Source organism: Salminus brasiliensis, chromosome 10 (genome assembly GCF_030463535.1).
Source record: "Salminus brasiliensis chromosome 10, fSalBra1.hap2, whole genome shotgun sequence".
NCBI lineage: Eukaryota > Metazoa > Chordata > Actinopteri > Characiformes > Bryconidae > Salminus > Salminus brasiliensis.
In genome coordinates, this window is record NC_132887.1 from 7092848 (window position 1) to 7115523 (window position 22676).

The 22676-nt window shown below is 41.5% G+C and overlaps 1 protein-coding gene across 3 annotated transcripts in view; it reads left to right on the forward strand.

The window, feature by feature from the left end:
* LOC140564036 (AT-rich interactive domain-containing protein 1B-like) overlaps window positions 1–22676 on the forward strand; it is a 259481-nt gene that overhangs the window by 181218 nt on the left and 55587 nt on the right. For all 3 annotated transcript variants that reach the window (XM_072689070.1, XM_072689072.1, XM_072689071.1), the window contains one exon: window positions 4597–4840. In XM_072689070.1, the coding sequence (XP_072545171.1) occupies window positions 4597–4840 (244 nt within the window). The remainder of the gene's footprint in view (window positions 1–4596; window positions 4841–22676) is intronic.

Below are 22676 nucleotides of genomic sequence, written 5' to 3' on the forward strand. Positions count from 1 at the left end.
AATGCCAGGCGAGGGCTAGAGGGGTATAAAGCACCCCAGCATCGAGCTGTGAAGCAGTGGAACTGTGTTCTCTGGAATGATGATTGGTACTCCACTTAATACCTTTGGGATGAGTTGGGGATGAGGACATTCTGATTACCGTGTTTGTCACTATATGCAGTCAGATCCTCACAGCAATGCTCCAAAATCTACTAGAAAGCCTCCCTTGGACAGTAGAGACATTTACTCTAACAAAAGCATGATGAACTATTTTTTATACCCTTGATTTCAGTAGAAACAATGGATTAGCAGGTGTCCAAATACTTTTGTCCATATAGTGTATCTTCATTTTTAGTTGACCTCTAATCGACAAATAAGGGCTGAGGGTCTACTCTGAGTAGCCGAGCCTACTCTGGGCTCAGAGACTGCTTTGAGCCCAATTCCGATGGATCTGTCCCAGTCCCTTCCACTGTCCTTGGCCTTGTCCATCTCCATGTTCAGTCTCCCACCACGACTGCATTGCTACATCCAGTTAAGTCAGATCTATCAAATTTAAGCTCCAGACAGAGACGGAGCAGCGACAGCCTGGCCAGCTCAGCCTCCCCCACAGTGACTCTCTGTCTACCCCCTCAGCGGGAGGCGTCCCGGGCCGGCTGACTCAGCCAGACCCCCAGTCGGGTGGGACTTGTGCTACAGTGAGCGAGGGTTGCAGGTTGCTGGGCCCCCAGAGATCAGCACTAATGAGAGTGGACAGCACCAGTCCACTGTGTTTATTCATGACCTTCTACCTCCGTCAGCTGGAGTGCGAAATCCCCCTGCCCGTGGGCCGGGGTGAAGTGGCAGTGTGCTGACTCTCACACTCTCTCACACACTCATACACACACACACACACACACACACTCAGAAAGCACACTGACTGTCTCACCTGCTAATCTGAGCAGAAATGTAGACTCTAATTGAAGGGATCATGCTCTGCCCGTTGCTGTGCTACTGTATAACAGTGCTTTGTGTACTGCAGGACCTTGCTGTGCTTGTATCTACTAGGGATGCACTGATATTAGAACTGTAAGCTGATGCTAATAGCTCTGCGAATTTTGGGAATTGCCCCCCTTTGCTTTCAAAACAGCCTCAATTCTTGGTGGCATGGATTCCAAAGAGGTTATAAACATCCCTTTGAGTTTCTGGCCCATGACATGATTGCATCACATGATTCCTGCAGACGATCTACCACTTTCCAAAGGTGTTGTATTGGACTCAGATCTGGTCACTGAGAAAAACCACCACTGAAGAACACTGGTTTCATGAACCCAGTTTGAGAGACTTTTGCTTTTTGATGTGGTGCATCATCACACTGGAAGTAGCCATTTGAAGATGGGTAAATTGTGGGCATGAAGGGCTACACATGATCAGCAGCAGTGTTCTGAATAGACTGTGCCATTCAAACGATGATTGGTTGGTATTCACAGCCTAAAGTGTGCCAAGACAACATTCCCCACACCATTACATCACCAGGCAGATTGGGTCCATAAATTCATGCTGTTGTTTCCAAATTCTGATTGTAGCATCTACCAGACCAGCCAGTCTTTATCCATGTTTATCCAGTCTTTAACCACCCAGTGTTGGTGAGCCTGTGGCCTTTGCAGCCTCAGTGTAATATATATATAAGTTTTGGGACACCTGCTCATTCATTGTTTTTTTCCAAAGTCAAGGGTATTAAAAAGAGTTCATGCTGCTTTTGTTTAAGTTATTGCCTCAACTGTCCAGGGAAGGCTTTCTTCTAGATTTTAGATCAATGCTGTAGCATTCAAGCGATAGGAGTGTTAGTGAGGTCAGGATGTTGGATGGTCACCTACCCACCTCATCCCCAACTCCTCAACTCGTCCCAAAAGCCAAAAATATTGGATGGAGCACCATTATTCCATTCTCACAGCTCACTGCTTTGGGGACTTTATACCCCTCTAACCCACGCTTGGCATTAGGCATAGTGCCAACAGGTTCATATTCATCTGCTCCAGAGAGTCCTACTCTATTGGCACTACTGCTCTACAGGGACTAGACAAGCTGTGTCAGCAATGGTTGCAACTCAAATTAGCTGAATGCTAATTCATTAGAAGGGGTGTCCACAAACATTTGGACATACAAAATCTTTAAATGCTTACAAGCTATTGTAATACTCTGGTAAACAAGCCCCAGTTGAGTTTTGCTAGCGTCTGCTGTGCCTCACAGTACCCTACTGTAATATAGTACTGTCTACATCTAGGGAGGGTCGCCACTGCAATTCTGTAGGGTGTTCTCTGTGTGTCTCAAACGCTCCATTACTGTACTGCTGCCTTCTGAGTCTGACACTGAATCTGGTTCATTTCCTCTGGCTGAATATAGCCATTTCATGCATGATGATCTATGCTGTAGTATCTGTATTATGCTCTGCCAAACAGTACCTGGCTGTATTACAGTATTTACTGTATTACTGTGTATTGCTGTGTTTATGTCTGGCTCAGCTGACAGGCTGAGACTGCTTAGATGCTGAATTGCTTACAGTATATGTTGCTGTGCTTAATATTACAGTAGTTTGTTCACTGCAGTGCGTGCTTGTATATGCGGTTCATAATACGGGCCCTCTTAGATGGTGAGGGAATGGTTTTAGTGTCTGTATCGTGCTCTACCTTCCGTTATTGCAGGGATTCATATATTGCCCTGTATTGCTGTATTTTATATCCACTTCATTTAACAGGCTGAGTATACAGATGCTGTTGAACGCTGTCAGTGTCTGTATGCAGTCAATGCGTGAGGGTGTGTATGTGTGTGTGTTTGTGGGTGGCCAGCGTCTCTGCCGTTGGACCGAAAAGCAGCTGAATGCGCCGACTCCTCCCCGTCTAGACTGTTTGACCAGAGCAGTGGCCCTCCATGCTTTCTCCCAGCATTCCTCATTAATTCACATCTGAGCGCGCTCCGAGTGCCTGTCGGTGGGGCTTTTGTGCGAAGCAAATCTCACTCCTCTCAAAATTACAGTGTAGCATTTCCCTCGCTTATTGAAATGCTTTTAGCTCTGTGTGTGTGTCTGTCTGTGTGTGTGTGTGTTTCTGTCTGTCCACGGCTTGTTGTGAGACATTCCCCCATGCATTGCATCGCTCCTGAGTGACAGTTTTTCCTGACAGCAGTAAATGGGGGGCCATTGGTAACACACAGGGTGTCTGGTCCAAAAATGACTGGCCCCTCCAAATACTGTGAGAAATGGGCAAGTTATTATACGGGGTTCCGGGTATTTCAAAGTAAGTGGCTATTATCACCTCAATATTTTTCTTATTATGACAATTACATGCTTCAGGAGCGAATTAAGTGATACAAGATGCCAACTGGGAGTAGCTGACAGCTATTTGGAGACTCAATGCACAGAGCAATTTGCAGCAGAGCGGCAAACAAATTGGATTTGGGCCACGTTGGAAAACGACCCAACTCGTTGAATATTTGGACTGGCTTGGTTCTTGCTTCTGCTAACACCTCTTTGTGTAATTGCCGGCTTCGCCAATCATTACCTAACACGTTCTACCACTAGCGAACAGTGCAGCTGTGCGGCACCCAGGATTGCACACAACTGAGAAAAAGCGGTTATTGAGGCTGTTTGAAGAGCCAGACTAATACACTAGTACTATTTATGATCTCAGAGTTTGCTTTCCTACCTTCTTTAATCATCGCTGGGCATATAATGGGACACATACTGACACTGTGATATTGGACTTATCAAAGTGTCACCATATTGGACTGACAGATGTTTAGATTTGGCTAATATTCATAACTATATGGATCTCATGTTTTCTGCTCAGTTATTCTTGTTGTTCTGTCATCTGTTAAGGTGTTGGGTTCCCTTTTACAGTGTTGGTTCTTCTCAAGGGTTCTTCCTCTTGATCTGAGGGAGTTTTTTTTGTCACTGTCACCTTTTGCTTGGACTTGGATCGCTGTAAAGCTGCCTTGGGACAATATCAGTTGTAAAAACACTATATAAATAAAATTGAGTTTAATGAAATTAAAAATATATATAATTATCGAACTGAAGAAGAGCAGACTTTCGCTCCAGGTGGCTTTAATCCCAGTTTCAACAGTTTATTAATGTAGATTTAGGGGTGTAACGGTACATGTATTTATATCAAGGTCATACACAGAGTACACAGTACGCAATATAGGTCTATAGGTATGTGCCTGAAGCATGTGTACCTGTGTAAAACGCTTTGTTTTCAGTGACTGGTCATTTAACTTAACTTAAGTCAAGTACCGGCAGCATGGGTTATCAGGTTCAGAACAGCTGATAGACTCAGGCTCAGCTGTAACAGGATCATAGCATTATGATCTTCATCTTAACTGGTAGAGAGGGTGTTTCATGTGATACTCGCTCCTTCATTTTACAACAATCTACCATTTAACATCAACATTTGTGCTAAGAGGGAAATCCAGCCCTATATATAATTCTTCCATCGAAGCATCCTTAATTATCGTGAAGTCTAATAGCTCCAAATGTGTCAAAGTTACACCGTTAAGTGTTTGACGACCTGTTGCCCTGTTGACACACTGCCAGTCACTGTGCGTCACTCACACTACTCTTTCTATTATTGTTTCTTTTTCCAGGACCTGTCTGGCTCCATCGATGATCTGCCCACAGGGACTGAGGCTGCCCTCAGCTCAGCGGTCAGCGCCTCTGGCTCCAGCAGCAGTCAAGGAGAGCAGAGTAACCAGGCCCAGTCTCCGTTTTCTCCACACACCTCGCCCCGCCTCTCCAGCATGCGCAGCGGACCCTCACCTTCGCCTGCCGCCTCACCGGCAGGGTCAGGCCAGTCTCGATCGGGCCCCATATCCCCCGCCAGCGGCCCAGGTACATTCCTGTTCCGTCTTTCAGCGGAGACTTCACCTCTAGTGCTTCTGATTTTGGTCTTATATAAACCTTCTAGGCTGGTGGTCAGACAATCAAGGACTTCTGGGGGCTTCTAAACTAGTTGGATTAGGTGAGGTGGTTTAGAGTTGAAGCTAAATTCTCTAGGAGCAGGGTTGGAGACCACCTTAAAATACACTTATTTCTAACATTAGTGTGTAATAATCACTGATACACACCAAAAAAAGAAACATAATTAGAAGACAAAGGGAAGAGTGAATTGGTACTCTGTAGATTAGGACTGGGCAATTCCTCAATGAATCAAAAGTGACCATCAGGACATAATTTACCGCCTTATTGATTATTTATTTATTTAATACTGTTAGCACTTTCCACACTGTGTGTGTTCATGTACTGCCCCCTTAAACACATCCTACCATGAGTGTATAGTCACATGACTTCGCCCCATCCAGTCTGCAACACTGAGCAACTCGAGCAGCTTCTGTAATCATTCATTAATCATAATTGAGGCAAAATGTTCAATTAATCATGAGACTGATTTGAGGTCCTATCACCCAGCACTACTCTTTCTAGCTCTTCCTCTGGCTTTGACGACCATCTCACAGCTCTTAACATTTGCTGCAACTGCTGCAAATTTTCTTCACTGCTGCCCACACATTTTCCTATAGTGGCTTTCCCAACACAGTCCCACCAGCTTCCAATGGGCTTTCAGTAACCTGGTGATGGTGTTTCCATGACCTCATCTGACCTTTTTCATTCCTCAGCCCACTCTGTCACTTGCTGAGCGGTGTGGCATCTTGCATTGGTTTGCTGGCAGAAAAGAAGTGATAGATGCCTTCAAGGATCCAACACATCCTCATCTGTACATCTGAGCTTTTTTTTTGTTGTTGTTGTTGGCAACCGGTCTACTAGACTGTTATATAAGTATATAGGAAGAGTTCAAGGGGTTTCATCATTTCTCACTTACACTATATGTCCAGATGTTTGTGGACATCCCTTCTAATGAATGCATTTAGCTGCTTTACATGTGCAAATGCACACACACATACACAGCTTGTCTAGTCTATGTAGAGAAGTACTGCCAATAGAATATGACTCTATACAGCAGATCACATGAACCTATTGTGCCCATTTCCAATGCCAGGCATTGGCTGAAGGGGTATCAAGCCCCAGTGATGGAGTTCATGGAATTATGGTTGGTGCTCCATCCAATACTTTTGGGATGGGTTAGGGAGTTGAGGCTGAGGTAAAGCTCTTGTCGCTGAATGCAATCAAATCCTCACAGCAGTGCTCTTCCAAAATGTCATAGAAAGCCTTCTTCCCTGGGAAACAGAGACAGTTACTCCAGCAAAAGCAGGATGGACTTTCTTTAACATCTGTGATTTTGGAAGAAACAAGGACTAAGCAGGTGTCCCAATACTTTTGTCCATTATGTAATTAACTACATTGCGAAGTTGGGTCGTTTTGGATATTTTGCTAACATAAACGTCTGGCAGAACTGCAGTAATGACTTCCTACTTCTAAAGGTTAAGGAGCTCTGTAAGAATGAGATAAATGAGAAGGTAAATGCACAATCAAGCTTTATATGCTTAATTTAATTACCATCAAGAGGTTTTTGTAAACAATTAATCAGCCTTTTAATCCAATATTTCTGTTTCATCTGCCACTGCTGTTGATTGTGAACCAGTGTTTGAGTCTGCATTATCAGTCTCTTCTGTTAGCTGGAGTTATAGCATTTATAACCACTGTCATATTTTGATGAGTTTGGCATAAGATGTGGCCTGGCTTGCAGCTTTGAGCAGATTTAGAAATTGGCTGATCTACAGTGATACAGAATGACACTTATGTGAGTTCTGCAGTCAACTTCTGAAGTAATTATGATTACACCAACTTTAAACTCTTGAACTGCAGACTGTTTATTCAGTCAGTAATCTTCAGACGGGAATTGAAGTTATGTGGCCACATTTGGACCCTCTGGGCTGTTTTTCTGGACATGAATTATCCACGCATTTCTAATGGTATTTTATTATTACAACTGCAGTTTAGTCTACACTCTACACCCTTAAAAATAAAGCTTCTACAAATGGTTCTTTGAGTGATTCCATACAAGAAGCACCCTTGGTTGCATGAAGAACCATGTTTGTAATAGAGATTTGTGAGCATGAGGAACCTTTCAATTGGTAAAGGACCACATCAAGCAGAAGCTTCCTCGGACCTTTAAAAGGTTCTTCACACTTTTGCACACATCTCTTACTACAAACATGGTTCTTTATGGAACCAAATGTGGCTCTACATCAATCAAAGGACCATGTGTAGCACCTTTATTTTAAAGAGTGTACTGTTGGACTGAAGACTAAAGCAATTCTAGTGGTATTTTATCTCAGACGTTCCTGTTTGGTTCAGTTTGGTCCCAATCAAAATGTCAAATGTTTGTGGACACCCTTTCTAATGAAGGCATTCCGCTGCACCTATTGCTGGCATAGACACACATAGTTTGTTTAGTCCTTGTTAAAAGGTATTGCCAATAGAACAGGACTCTCTGGAGCAGATAAACATCAACCTATTGAACCTGTTGTGGGCTAAAGGGGTATTAACCCTCCCGGCATTGAGTTGTGGAGCAGTGGACCAGTGCTCTCTTGAACGATGGTTGGTGCTCCATCCCATACTGTTGGGATAAGTTGGGGAGTTGAAGTGAAGGTGAAGGTGAGGTGGTGATCAGCCAAAATTCTGACTTGTACTCTTGTTGCTCCTCCAAAATCTAGTAGAAACCCTTTTTCGCTGGATAGTAGAGACAATAAAAGCATTTACTCCAATTACTCCAATAAAAGCAGCATAAACTCTTTTTTAATATACTTTATTTTAGGAGAAACAACAAATGAGCAGGTGTCCCAATACTTTCTAGTTTCAGATCAAACCATGGTTGGGTTGGTTTACAGTGTGAAATCGCTTAGTGGATGATTCAGACCTCCAGACAAAGGAAGTTGAGGCAGACTATCGTCACCCATTAAACAACAGAAGAAGAAGAAAAAGAACCAGAAAAGAAGTGAAAATGAGGATTGTGAGAACATGGGGATGACTATATCTTTCAGTGACGATATTATTCTCCTTAACATATAAACAAAGGCAAGCTTATTCATTCAGTACATTGGAACTAGTCCTGCACTTGAGGTTGGTGCTGCTGGTAGTAATGCTGTAAGGTCAGCAGGTTTTTTTCAGAGAAAGCAACCCACCAAACTGAGAACAGCCTACATCATGCCCCTCTGCAAATCAATCAGTGTCAGGTATAGTGAAACATAGCCCACGTAGCCGTGTGATGATGATGGCAAATAGGTATATCAAGTTCTTTAGTTAACTCAGTCGCTAAACTGCGGAAACCAAAACTAACCAGATCAAATATAAACACGTTGTCGTTTCTCAAAGTGAGTTCTTGTGTGTTCTTCCTTGCCTGACACCATCTTCCACTGGCCAGGTTGTATTTCAATACTCAAGATGTGATTTTTCGCCACCCTGAAAACCAAGAATGGCTCAGTCGGTGGCTTGTGGACGACAACAAACGAAAATACCCAGCATGTATTGCGAATTTAGCTCTGACACAATGACAGAAGATGCTAGTTCTCTGCTTTTACATTAACGATGTCAGTAATGCACCTCACGTTGGTCTGCCAATCACCTTTACCCTAAAAGAAGTAGAAGAAACAGTGCAGCTGGTGGTGAGAGAAGGTAGGGAAGTGGTCAAATCCTAGTTCTTTCATATACCCTCCGTATCGTATCTCGTATACCTCCTGTGGTAGTCTCACTTAAGCTAGTTAGCATTGGATCATAGTGACAGGAGTAACAGCTGGGCTCATTGTATTGCGCAATAGCAAGTACAATGGGTGTAGGTCTCAATAGATGTCCTCCGTCCTTGTGTCCTTGCGCACTTGTGAAGTTCGTTCTTCACGTTCTTGGTATTGAGAAACACCAATGAACCATGTTTCAGACCTTGATCCAGACACCTTGCAGGTGTGCAAACTCCATTAAACCCCATTCCATCACATTTTCCTTTTGTGGCTTTAATTAGAACGACTGCTTATCAGTCAGAAAGGCACGTCAGCCCTCGTCTCAGCTTTTGAACCTGGAACCGTGCGAGAACAGTGTTTTTATAGGTTGCTTGATATGCCATTTGTGTTTTTCAAGGTTTGTTCCTTCACGTGTTCTTCAGGGGAATCCTGGAGGAATTGTGTCTGCTGCTTGATGATGGCCATATGCTGCTCTCCAGTTAAAACAGATACGTGATTATTTAAAAAAACAGCAGATTTGTGGAAAACTTGTCTGCATTTTTAGCCTCGGTGGAATAGCCGAGCGAGTCCTGAAATTGCAGACTTAATGAATTTCCGTCAGGCGTCGGACGTGAGAGGATGACACTTAAATATGAGATGCAGATGTGGATTGTCTGGCCCCAGCGTCTGCTCCCGCAGCCTCCCTGATGGAGGCTTGACCAGTGCTGCGCTGTCAATCACTCTGACGAGGCGGGCCCAATGCATGAGTGAGCTCCTGAAGGCTGCCTGTGAGTGGCAGATGCGGCGCGTGCGGCTCGTGATTGACGCTAATGAAAAGCAGGCAGCGGCTTCTGACGTGAACGGCAGGTGCTGTACGCTCTCGGACCCCACCAGTGCAATACAGATGCGGCACGGCAAGAGAAAATATAGAGCAGTCAGGATTAATTACACTGCTGGACGTATATTTTTACTGAAATATGTCGTTACGTGGACTTGGGAGTAACATATGCTGTGTTGTTGTGAGGGACGCAGTCGTGATTGATGAGCCGTGCTGATATAAAAACGTATTTGATGATGATGATGATGATGATGATGTATTCAGCTTGGTAAACTGTTCCTTATTACACTTACTGCAGTGTTTATAGAGAGGGGATCTTGCTGGTAGGTGATGTCTGGACGTCTGGCAGCCTGAAAAAGCTACAAAGCTATAATGCACAGTTACAGTATTGTTCAATGCTGGTGTAAAGGCACCGTCCAAACGAGACTCATCACTATTAGCCAAAACCCCTTTATCTCCATTTGTCATTTTTCACTTTTTGACATAATGTGAATCTGTTACAATGTCCTAAGGAATGGGCCAATAGAAATGCTCCGAAATGACTTTTCCATTGACTTCATTTGAAAGTTAAGAAGGCTGTTTTTGAGATGCTTTCGGAAAAGTTATGAAAATGAGCTGGATGCATGGATTTGTTCAGTACGACCAGCACCAGAACACCTGACTGCATCTAATTTAGGACGTATTAGATAAGCTAGGTGTTTGTCAGTAACTGTAAGTACTGGAATTCCTAGAGGAAAGCTTTGGAAATAGCACGTATACAGTTCATGTGCATGATTATATTACATATTCAGATATAAAAATAGAATGTATTGTAAAAATGCATTAATCAAAAAACCTTGGGCAGTAGTGGGGGCTCAGTGGTTCGATACCTGGGTTTGCTAAGATCCCACTGTTGGGCCTTGAGTAAAGCCCTTAACCCTCTTTGCTCCCTGGGTGCTGCAGCAAAGGCTGCCCACCGCTCTTGGCATGTGTGTTCACTGTATCACTGTGTGTATTTGCTCACTATAGTGTATGTGTGTGTGTGTGTGTGTGTGTGTGTGTGTGTGTTCACTGCACGAATGGATTAAAGGTGGAGGTCAAATTCCAGCAAATACCAGTGTCCAGCACTAGTAGTGAATGGGGTTGTCCTGGCCTTTGTGTAATGTTTGTTTGTATTTGACCCAAACCACAATTTGCAGGCTTTTAAATACCCATTGGTGTTTTTTTGAGTGCTATGACCAGAGGATTGCTAGAATGCTAATACCGGTCATGCTGCTAGCCATAAGCAGCCAAGGCCCCAAAAGAACACAGTTGGCCTTGCTCTCTCTTTTTTGCTCTTTTTTTTTTTTCAACTGCTGCTCTGTACACTGTGTAAATAATTCTGGATGAATAGACCAATAGAAATGCTCTAAATTACTTGGAATAAGGTCTTATTTGAACTTCCATTCAAAGTTAAGAACATTTTTGCCTTCTCCTGGAAAGTGACCATTTTGTAGATAAATGTTTTTCACTGGACAACAACTATATATATATATATATATATATATATATATATATATATATGTACTGTATATTTCCTGTAAGGGCAATGATGTGCTAATCAGGCATAGCAGCGATGGTGCAAATGAAGTGAAATCAGCCATAAACATTAAATGTTTTGTCTGATGTTAACCAGTTTATGTAATGTATAAAGCATGTAGCCCAAGTGTTTCTCAAAAAATGATCAATATACTTATATGTTGTGGATGATTGATCAAACTCTTATAACAAATTTAAATTAAAAGCACTCCACACTGATATACTATTGGACATCTCTTGTCTTTTGGCTTAGGTGACCACATAGTTGAATCTTCTAAATACCAGACATAATAAATCAGAATATTTTAATTGATTTTTATTTGTAATTCTCATAGCTATTAAACACTACGCTCCACAGATAATATATTCCTATCTCTGTATTGTAGATCTGTCATGTTTGCAATAGGTTACTGGCAGAGCTGTAGGCTGAGTGCCGTACAACTGTGCGAATAACAGTGAACCAGGTGGAACCTCTCACTTCAGCCTCTGGCCTGGCCTATATTTCAGCTCCAGGCGGCCGACTGTGACGACCTCCACACCTTACTGCCTCCATACAGGACCTGTCAGCGCCGCCACGGCCTCTGGGGCATCCCCAGGGCAGCAGCAAGTGCTCACGGGACACCTGTCATTCCTTACCACTCATAGCGAATCAGCATGGCTGCTTTCAGGCCGCACTAGCCACAGCTCTCCTCCGTTGACCCTTCGACCTTTCATTCCAGTCAAGTGCCAGACGGATGTTTGATTTTGGTCTGGAGTGACGCTGATATGAGACCCTCTAATTCTATTGTTGTTTCCAGGAGAGAAGCAGGGATATTAGGAGGGGAACCTAACTGCTCGGCTTGGTCCTCTATTGTGGGCTGCAGATATGAAGGGCTCGGCCATTTTTCAGTCTCAGTGAAGCAAATACAATATGCCGGAACATTATCCAGGCTTGCCTGGCATTCGGATTTTCCTCAAGCCGTAGAGCGCTGAGCAAATTGATTTTTCCTGTCGTGCTAGATTTGTGACAGTCAGGCAGAAATCACATTGCTCAGCTCAAAATGTCCCTAAACCAATTGAGAGGCCCTGTGCATTTTCTGGCTTTGGAGACATGAGCTGTGTTAGCAGCATAGTGATACAGGTGCGGCGCTGACAGGAGTGCATGCTAGCACGGGAATCCATCCGTCACTCTAAACCTGCTCAGCGCTCAGTGTGTGTGAGGGGAAAGCTGCTGTGCCATTCACCAACACCTCTCACTCTGTACTATTAAGAAAGCGGCTTAATGGCTTCTTGTTGGTGAGGTTTTTGGTGTAAGTTAAGACTCTAGATGGAACCACTGAAGCCTGACAAACCCTTTCCCTCCTAAATGGTTCCAATAAGATTCGAACACAGTTCTTTGCCGTTTGCCTGAAGGATTTGCCAAGATTTTCCATAAGAGCACTGCAGTTGTGTACTATATCGTCTCTGTCATACCAAAACCTTTACTTGAATAAAAATCTTTCAGAATAATTGGACCAATAGAAATGATCCAAAGTCTTGTTATATTAACAGTTTTTTGAGGTTTAGTTTCAGAGATTAAGGTCTACCTTTCATAGCTTATTAAATTAAAAAGATATATAGGTAGAATATGGAGACCATCATACTCATGCATAAAGTTCACATCATGATGTGGTTTTCTGGAGTTAACAAGCTACAGAATAGACACAAATCATCAAAACGAACATTGGTTCTTTGTTATTGTTATTATTATTATTATTATTGTTATTATTATTATTTATGGTAGCATATCATGAATAACATAAAATCAGAAGAGTTCATTAAAATGAATAATATGAAATCATGACAATATCACATTGCGTGTTTAAGGTAACTTCAGGCTCTTGCAGATGGTGTTGCATGAGAATGATGTTAATGATTGGCTAAAAGGAGCGATTGTATTTGGGTGTCCTAAAGACCACAGTGTGAAGGAAGTGGCTGAATCTGTGAGTGTATGGAAGCATACGGTCATACGGGTCTACCAGCAGTGGCAGAAATCCCAATCTACAGGAAATTCCTGCTGTTCTCGTCATTCTTAAGGACCTCTTGGTCAGTTTTCTGTGGAGTGTTCTTTCAGAAATTGGTGGTGAAGCAATTTGTGACTGATTTTTATTAATATCTCTGTCCATCAATTTTGTCTATTCATCATCACAATCATCACAGGAGAATTTCCTGTTGGCTGGGATTTCTGCCACTGCCGTATGCTGACCCGTATGCTTCCATAAACCTGCAGATTCAGCTACTTCTTTCACACTGTGTCCTTGGGCACATCCAAATGCAATTACTCCTTTTAGCCAATCATTATCATCTGCTTCTGACCCATTTTCGTTTACCACCTCTTCCCAATCCAGCACACACCCCACAAACAAAAAAAGTCATGAATGCTGTTCATTGTTTCTACAGATCTCCAGTATGGGGTCAATGCTGATCACAACCGGAAGAGCACCTCTAATCCATTTCTTAAGCGAAGCAGAGAGATTCCACAGCCTTGAGCGTTAAGTGATGCTAAATAGGCCTTTGCATTGACCTTCTCTCTGATGCTCATTGACCTGTCCTCCATGCTGTCAGTTTCTCTTAAAACTGACCACTAGTCAGTTGTATTCACCGATACCTCCCGGCCCAAAGGAACGTAAATGCAGTGCTTACACCACGGCGTCCCGTTCTGCACTATATGAACTGCTATAGCTGCTCAGTCTCCCATTTTTACTTTTTGGCTTTAGCGGAATGGAAAAGCCAAGCCAAACCATAATTATCATCCTCATGATGATGGTGATGGTGATGATGATGATGATGATGATAATCCATAATCTCTCTTATTATCCTAATCTTTCTGAAATGGGAGTTTTCCTGCCTTTTATCCTGACTTTTTTTTCCCCCAAGCAGGCATTCATTCTTGAATTTGAATACAGAGCAGTGTGAGGTTTATACACTTGTGTCTACAGCGGCATGACCATTGTGGTTGGAGTGGAAGCACTCACTTTAGAACAGCCTCTAATTGACACAGACTGCAGCACAGCCCCTAATGACATCCATGCACTTGAGCTGCCATTGAAAACCAGAAACGCCTGTCTCTCTCCATTTTTATTACTCCTCTCCAAGGTCCATCGAGGTCCATTTAACGTGACTGTGGCCCACCAACCCCCCCCCCCCCTCCTTCATCCTCCTCCACCCTCCTCCACCTCCTCATTCTCCCTTCCCTCCATCAGTGTGTCCTTCTTTCTTACTTTCCTTTAAAGATGTGATTTGGGCATACTTATGAGGGCCGCTTTCTGAGTAAGCTGTTTATCGGCTCTTGCTTGAAGTGCTTCCAGAGCTTTGGAGTGCAGAAAGGTCAGCGTGTGAGGGAGCGGAGCGAGCGAGTGCGGCAGCAAGCCCAGTGGGTCTGCGAGTGGTTTTACCTCCGTCGGCCCGCTGGCACGGAGCTAGCAGGTTGGGTTAGCGTTGTTATCTGTTGGATTTAGCGAGCGGAGAGTATTATGGTAATAGGGGCTGAAGCTGGCACAGCTCAGTGAGTGGGCTCGGATTCAGAAGTGTTTGCTGAGGCCATGAAGGAGCAGTGGGGCCTCTTTGCTGGCCGCATCGCTTCAGTGTCCTGGAGAGATATTCACATTTAGAGATGTACTCCCCCAACACCTATTCAAAGCATGTAGTCTGGGTCTGACCGTGAGATTTAGACAGGTTTTTTTGGCTGTTTGTTTGTTTTTTGCTTATTTGTTGTTGTTTTTTGGCCTTTAATGAGATGCAGAGAAGGCAGTTAGTGTCCACCCTGTATATAATATATATGTGTGCTTGTGTAATTGTAGGAGATATATACAAATATATTACATTGCAGTACTTTTTTACATTTTTACTTTTTTAATTAGTCATAACATTATCACCACTAGTGAAGTGAAAAACCGTGATTATCTTCATCCATATTAGGCAGCAAGTGAACAGTCAGTTCTTGGAGGTGATGTGTGTTAAAAGAAGGTAAAAGGGTTAAGCGTAAGAATCTGAGGCACTTTGACCAGAAAGTGGTTCAAAAAAGTATTGGGACACCTGCTCATTCATTGTTTTCTTCTGAAATCAAGGGTTGATCCTGCTTTTGTTGGAGTAGCTATCTCTATTGTCCGGGATTCGATTGCATTCAGCAACAAGAGTGTTAGTGAGGTCAGAAAGTTGGTTGATCACCACCCCACCTTATCCCAGACTCCCCAACTCAACCCCCAAAATATGGAATGGAGCATCAGCCACAGTTCTTCTACTGCTCCACAGCTCAATGCTGGGGGGCCTTAAACAACCTCTTATCCATGCCTGGCATTAGGCACGGATACAGAAAGTCCTATTCTATTACCAGTACTTCTCTACCGAGACTAGACAAGATGTGTGCATCTGTGTCAGCAATGGCTGCTTGAACTTGAACCAGCTGAATGCATTCAATACAAGGGGTGTCCACAAACATTTGGACATTCAGTGTATGACCTTGCAGTTGTTCAGTGCTGTAGTTTAGAAGTATTATTTACCCTGGAAAGTGTATTGTGACATTGCTTATCATGATAATGGTAATATATCATTGTATCACCCACACTGTATGTGTATGTATGAGGCAGTGCTTCCTAAGGCCTTGAGCAGACAGTCCAGTAGACCTGCTGAGTTCATGCCCACTGTTCTTTTCAGCCTTTCATCCTGTATAACACCCCCCTCATTTCAGTCTCTTTCAATCCAGAGCCACACTGTTTTGCCCCCATTTCCACCCATACTTCTGCACTGCATATTACACACAGCTGGCTTTCAGCTGTACAAAGCAGTGGCAATCACACCTGCCTGGATGGACTCCATTCTGGGCTCTGTGGGTTTTTTTTTCTTTAATGTAATAGTGCAGTATGCCCAGGCGGCGATTCTTTTCCACAGCGATGTGCCTGGGCTCTTTTCGCTTAAGCTGCACTTTCCACTTTACTTACCTTGGCCTTGTTTGGCTCACCAGTAATGAGGTCCAAGGGAGCACAGCTTGCTTGCCACTGTGCAGTTTTGCGTCCCCCGACAGGCCGAGTTAACTTGCATTAGCCCCAGGTTGGAAAATCATTTACTCCTGCTCATTGGGATCTGAGGTGCCATTATTGCTACACTGTGTTTATAGGCTTCCCCAAGGATAAAGCAACATTTAGATTACCTGGCCTCATCGCGAGTGGGAGTGTGTGTGTGTGTGTATGTGTATGTGCATCTGGGGCTACCTCCGCATTTTAGCCCAGAGGCCAGGCTACCATTCTGCTGACCCAAGACTAGCCGCTATTTTACCCCCCTCTCCGGACCAGCAGCTTAAGCCAGGGTCCTGGCCGTCACTCAAGACAGCTTTAGCCTCTAGAACATTCCTCCTTTCTTCCGCGCTCTCTTTCATCTTCATTTAAAGAACCCTTTATTGTCTATGGGTCCGAAATTGCAGTGCGTCCGGATTGCGTGTGCGCAGCGTTCAAATTGTGTGCCCTCCGAACTAAAACAGAGGGAATATGGCCACGAGTAGTCTCACATGTCTTTGAACTGCACCATGAATCTTACATTTGAACAACTTAAAAACACTTCAAAGATGAAAAGCTTCGCTTCAAAGGCCTCGCATTGCCTCAACAATCCTCGCCGAAGAATATTTAAAATTATATTGGGTTTAAGCATGCGCATTATCTCCGAACCTGTGAACCCTGTTGCTTTCGGCCCGTGTTTCTCCCACCATGGGAGAAGTTGAAATGACTGCGCTTGTTAAATGCCTATAAATGGAAATTGTAATTATTGTGGTCTGCAACACTTCAAAGGACTGTTTTTATGACCTGGATAAGTTAGCATTGCTTAGCACTTAGCAAGGAATTACTTTCTGAAATTCTTAAAATTTTGAAACGTCAGTGTCTTTACTGACGTCTTCAAGAAATGCACATGTGATTAGTCTGACTTAATACTAAAATACAGATGTATTTCCAAATTAGAACCATCGGAATATTAGAGCACAGCACTCCTCTCATTAATTCTGCACCAGTATATACTGTAAAAGGCCTACTGTACAATACACTGTATATTGAACATTGTATTAGAAGTATATACTGTATACTGCACACTATACCAGCATATACTGCATAAAGCATACTTTATACATATACTGTATATTGCATATTCTACTAGTATATACTGTATACTGCACACTATACCAGCATATACTGCATAAAGCATACTTTATACATATACTGTATATTGCATATTCTACTAGTATATACTGTATACTGCACACTATACCGTATATACTGTATAAAGCATACTTTATACATATACTGTATATTGCATATTCTACTAGTATATACTGTATACTGCACACTATACCAGTATATACTGTATAAAGCATACTATATACATATACTGTATATTGCATATTCTACTAGTATATACTGTATACTGCACACTATATCATTATTGTACATTCTACAAGCATATACTGTGAACTGTACACTATATTAGTATATACTGCATACACCATACAATATACATATACTGTATATTGTAAATTTTACTCGCATATACTGTATACTGCACACTATACCAGTATATACTGCATAAAGCATACTATATACATATACTGTATATTGCACATTTACTAGTATATACTGTACACTGCACAGTATACCATTATTATACATTATACTAGTATATACTGTAAACTGCACACTATACCAGTATATACTGTATAGAATATCCTACAACATTGTACTAGTAGTCTGAACTACATACTGCACACTATACCAGTATATACTGTATAGAATATCCTACAACATTGTACTAGTAGTCTGAACTACATACTGCACACTATACCAGTATGTACTGTATAAATCATACAATACCAATAGTAAACTATACTATTTAAAAAATGGCATACTATAATGTAATTTACACTGTTTACTGCACATTGTACACACTGTACATTATTTATTATATATTCCATATTGCACTGGTATGCATGTACACCGATGCGTGTGTGCTATGTATTGTACACTACACTAGTAAGCTCTGTGTATCGTGCACTGCAACAATATGTACTATATACTGCAAACTTAAGAAGAATACTTATCTTTCTGGACCTGATTTGGCACATTTAATTGGAATTTGCTCATTTAAGAGACCATACATTTTACAGTTGGAATTCATTATGGTGTACCACAAGGCTTTGTATTGGGCCCACTTCAGTTCTCATTCATGATATATGTAACATATACTGTATAATGCACATTGTACCAGTATGTACTATATACTGCACACTGTACCAGTATTGTACACTGCACACTGCACAGTATACCATATGGTATATACTGCATACTGTATGTACTTTATGTATGTATGTACTTTTTTTTACTGCATGTTATTTTTCTGTCAGTATGAGACAGTTACTATTTACATGACTACAAGGTCATATGACCACTAGTGGTCAGATCCATGGTTGCTTCCTCAGAAGTGACCAGATTGCATTATTGGATCCATAATATCATGAATATAATTATGAAATATCTGGAATTTGGCACACAGTCTGAACCAGAGCAGTATGTTAAGCATCCCTACAGAACACACTAAAGGCCCAGTGGGTCTCCTTACTGACCCTATCCATACACACACTCTCTCACCAGCATACACTTGTCATTTAGAAGTAATCTTCAAATGCTGAGGTCGCTTTGACTCTCCAGATTTATGGCAAACGCCCTGATGTTGCGCTGATAATTAAGATCCCTTTTAGATGGCGAGAGGGAGGGATAAAAGAATCATTGAGAAGCCTTGTGACATTTAGACACTCCTTTACCCCCAACCGTGCAGTCGGAGGAGACATGGCACACTCTGAATTATTAAGCAGCTGTCTCAATGGAGACGTAGCCTCTTCTGTGTGTTTATTTATATTAGGACTCATTATTCTCCATGTTTCCTGATAAAAGAGACCAGCAACTACCAGTTGACACCAAGTCAGCGCTGCAGACACTAATTGCAGTTGAGGTGATTGGTCACGTTTTAGCATGATGTCATTTAAAGATGATAATTAGCATTTAGGGGTTATATTTAGATGCATTATAGATGCCGTTGATTGCATTTTTAAAATAATAATTATTATTTTTTTTACAATTATATGTACGCTTACTGGTTCTTGTAATACGAAGGTTTAGATGCCTGTCAGTGTGACATCCCTGCCTTACAAGTAAAGCCTCGTATTTCAGTGTGGAAAACGTTTAAATGTTTAAAGTCGCAGCCATTGAATAATGAAGAGATGCACTATGTGTCCAAATGTTTATGGACACCCCTTTTAATCACTTTTTGAGTAAAATAGTCTAGGATACATATTTTAGGTACATTAGGACATATATTTTAATTACTCGTAATATTTTATAGTATTTTTATATGAATAGTATTTTTTATTTTGACACTATTTTAATTAGGATGTAATTATTTGACATACTATTTTATAAAGTATTTATTTTATTACAATATTTGATATTCTTTTAAAATACAGTTATTTTTTAAAAACAATATATATATTATATATATGTATTAAGATTTCTTTTCTTGTAATATTTTATAGTATTATATATGTTTTATTTTGAGATTCACACAACACTATATGTATGTACTGTCATACAGTGACATTTTTGTGGCATAGAGTTCACTGAAACTTCAGAGATGTTTAAGATGATTTTGTTTTTGTTTTTTTGTTTGTTTGTTTGTTTGTTTTTGATTGATTGATTGATTGATTGATGGCTTTCTTGCAAAATTGCCATACTAAAAGCACATTTTGCACAGCTTTATACAGACCTCGTCCAAAGTGAGATCATTGTATTTGCACATTTCCAGCACTCCCTGGTTTTTGCTCAGTTCCTCAACTAAGTGGAAAAGTTAGCATCAAAGATTAATACAATAAATAAAGTGCTACACCCAAACGTCCTACAAAATGCTGCACAGTAACTAAAGCCAGATTCAGCCAGAGAAGTGCAGAATGGTTGTGCAGCTAAAGTGTCCCAGGTGGTTGCTATGATGTTGCTATCGTATAACTGTTGGTTGTGAAGCCTTGCTAGGTGGTTGCTAAGATGTTACTCACTGGTTGCTAGGGTATCGGTGTGTAGTACAATGTGGGGTGCCAAAACGTTTGCCCTAAAGATGGTTGGTGGAAGATGGTTGTGCTCTCTGGAATGATGGATGGTGCTCCATCCAATACTTTTGGGATGAGTTGGTGAGTTGGGGATGAGGTGGGGTGGTGATCATCCAACATCCTGACCTCACTAATGCTCTTGTCACTGATTTTTAGCACCCTTCATTTCAACAGTCTAGACAGGAAACCCTTGCTGTCGAGTGAAAGGGGCAAGACTAAAGGTTCACCTGTCCAGTACATTGTTTTCACACCAAGGGTTTCCTTCATGCAGCACATCCGCTAAAAATCGAGTGTCTTTCTGATGGTAGATGATCCTCTTCCTCATGATCCCTAAGCATGTTTACTCACTCGCGAAGGTTTCATTACACGAGCATGTTCACAGGCACAGCGTATTAATCTACTCACACAGATACTCGAACATTGTTACACACAAGCCCACACAGGCCTGTTTGCCTCAGATAGTAGCGGAGGAGGAGTGTGACCTTGCCTCTGCAGCAGACGTGCTTCAGCAGGGCTGGAAACAGTACTAACATGCTCCTGGTGCGACAGCAAAAAGGCCCCCCTCCGGAAACACATTGCTGGCTGGAAGTCCTAGCAAGCACCCGTGAGCCACAGGAACAACAAAAAGCTACAATTTGTTCCTCCGCTCCCTTGTTTTCTTCCACAGCTGTCACTGCCCCAGTGTTTTCCAGCCTCTGTTATTGCTGGCCTGCTTCATAACAGTTCACCGCTGGCCCTGCCGCGGCCCCAAAGCCCAGTCACACACTCACTAATGGATTATAGTCTTGGTGTTCAGCCATTAGACGCTTGGTGCGTGGGCATCTACATGGAGAGCTTGTTTACAGAGTTAACAGAACACAATTATGCTTAGTTAGCGGAGTTTGTTTACATGGAGGTCTTCCCACCTCCAGTTGTGTGTCATGTTTGATATTAAATTAGTCAGTATCAGTTCACCTACTGCTTAGAGTTCAGTGTCCAAAAAAAGACCCCTCTGGTATTGTTTGATTATTGGAGTCGGGCTGAAAATTGTGCACCATAGACCATTACAAATGGGGATCTGTAACCCTTTAAACCCAAGTGTATCATGTTTGATACATATTTAAGTTTGTGAGACCTCTGAAACATCAGTGTAACAATAAAAAAAACTGCCTTAAATAATTATTAAATTATATATACATTCGGACAATAATATTTAATAAATAATCATTAAATAAGAGAAAAAAACAGGTATATGTTTTCTCCTCCCTGGTGGATTATCCGTGCACTGCATGCACCAAAAAAATACATACAGATGTGATTATTATGATTGTGATTATGACGATCATTAACCGATTAATAAAATTAACATACATATTATGTATAATTTTAGCTAAAGTAAAAGCCAACTAGTATAAGAGGTTAAACAATTTGTGTTTGTTTAAATAAAAACTATTCTAAGCAATAAATTCCAGATTTATCAAATAGAATTACAAATGAAGTTAAATGCTATGTGTTTAACTTTGGAAATAAATATTATTAATAATTTTAATATTAATAATTTAATTAATTATAATATTATAATATATTATAATAATATTAATTATATTATTAATAATACTCATAATAATATTAACAATAATATTAAATATTATTTTAAATGATTTAAATTTCTGGCATTTTTTATTTCACATTTTTGGCATTTTTTAAATGTATTTTTTAAATAATGTAAAAATCATTTAATTCCATTTTTAGTAAGTACCTAATTTAATTTCTTTTGTAATAACTGGTAATAATTGAATTTCTTCTTTTTCATATTTGGCAAAATTGTAATTTCTTTTTTAAATAATGTGAAATCATTTAATTCCAAGTACCTAATTTTTATAAATACTGCTAACCAACGACACAGTAGCATTAAACACAGTTTGAATCTGAAATCAGATGCCACGTCATGTTGTTTAGCAGTTTTCTCCTGATACTGATATAATCCTGATATCTTTGTGCGTCCCCAATGTGGACCAACTCAATGTCAGTTGCTACACCAGTGTACACCACGAGTGTGAATGTTTGGGATATTAAGAACTAAAAAGTGTCCAATATTTCCATAACATGCTCTCGCAGCTTGTTGTTCTCAGTCCTCATTGGAAAACTGTCTCCTATTCCCAGTGCCAATTGGCTCCCTGCCTCTGATACCCTCGTTGCCCTGGTTTCACAGCCTCCCTGCTCTCCCCTCATTGGTTCAGAGTTTTGCCACCCTTTTCGCCCATTGGTTGCCGGCATCAGTGGCATCAGTGGCGTGTCTTTGAGGCACAGGCTAATTTACGCTCCTTACCCTTGTGTGTCAAAAATCAATCCGCATGCTCTCTCGTATCGTAACGTTAATTATTGCTCCTCATATTGAAGATCGACTCTGGAAGGCAAATGATAAACACCGCCAGCACCACATCACACTGATTATTATAAAGCTAGGAGCCGTCAGCCTGTTGCACACATTACCGTGCTTTACAGCCTCGGCTTAGGGCCTGTTGCATGCTGTTATACTGT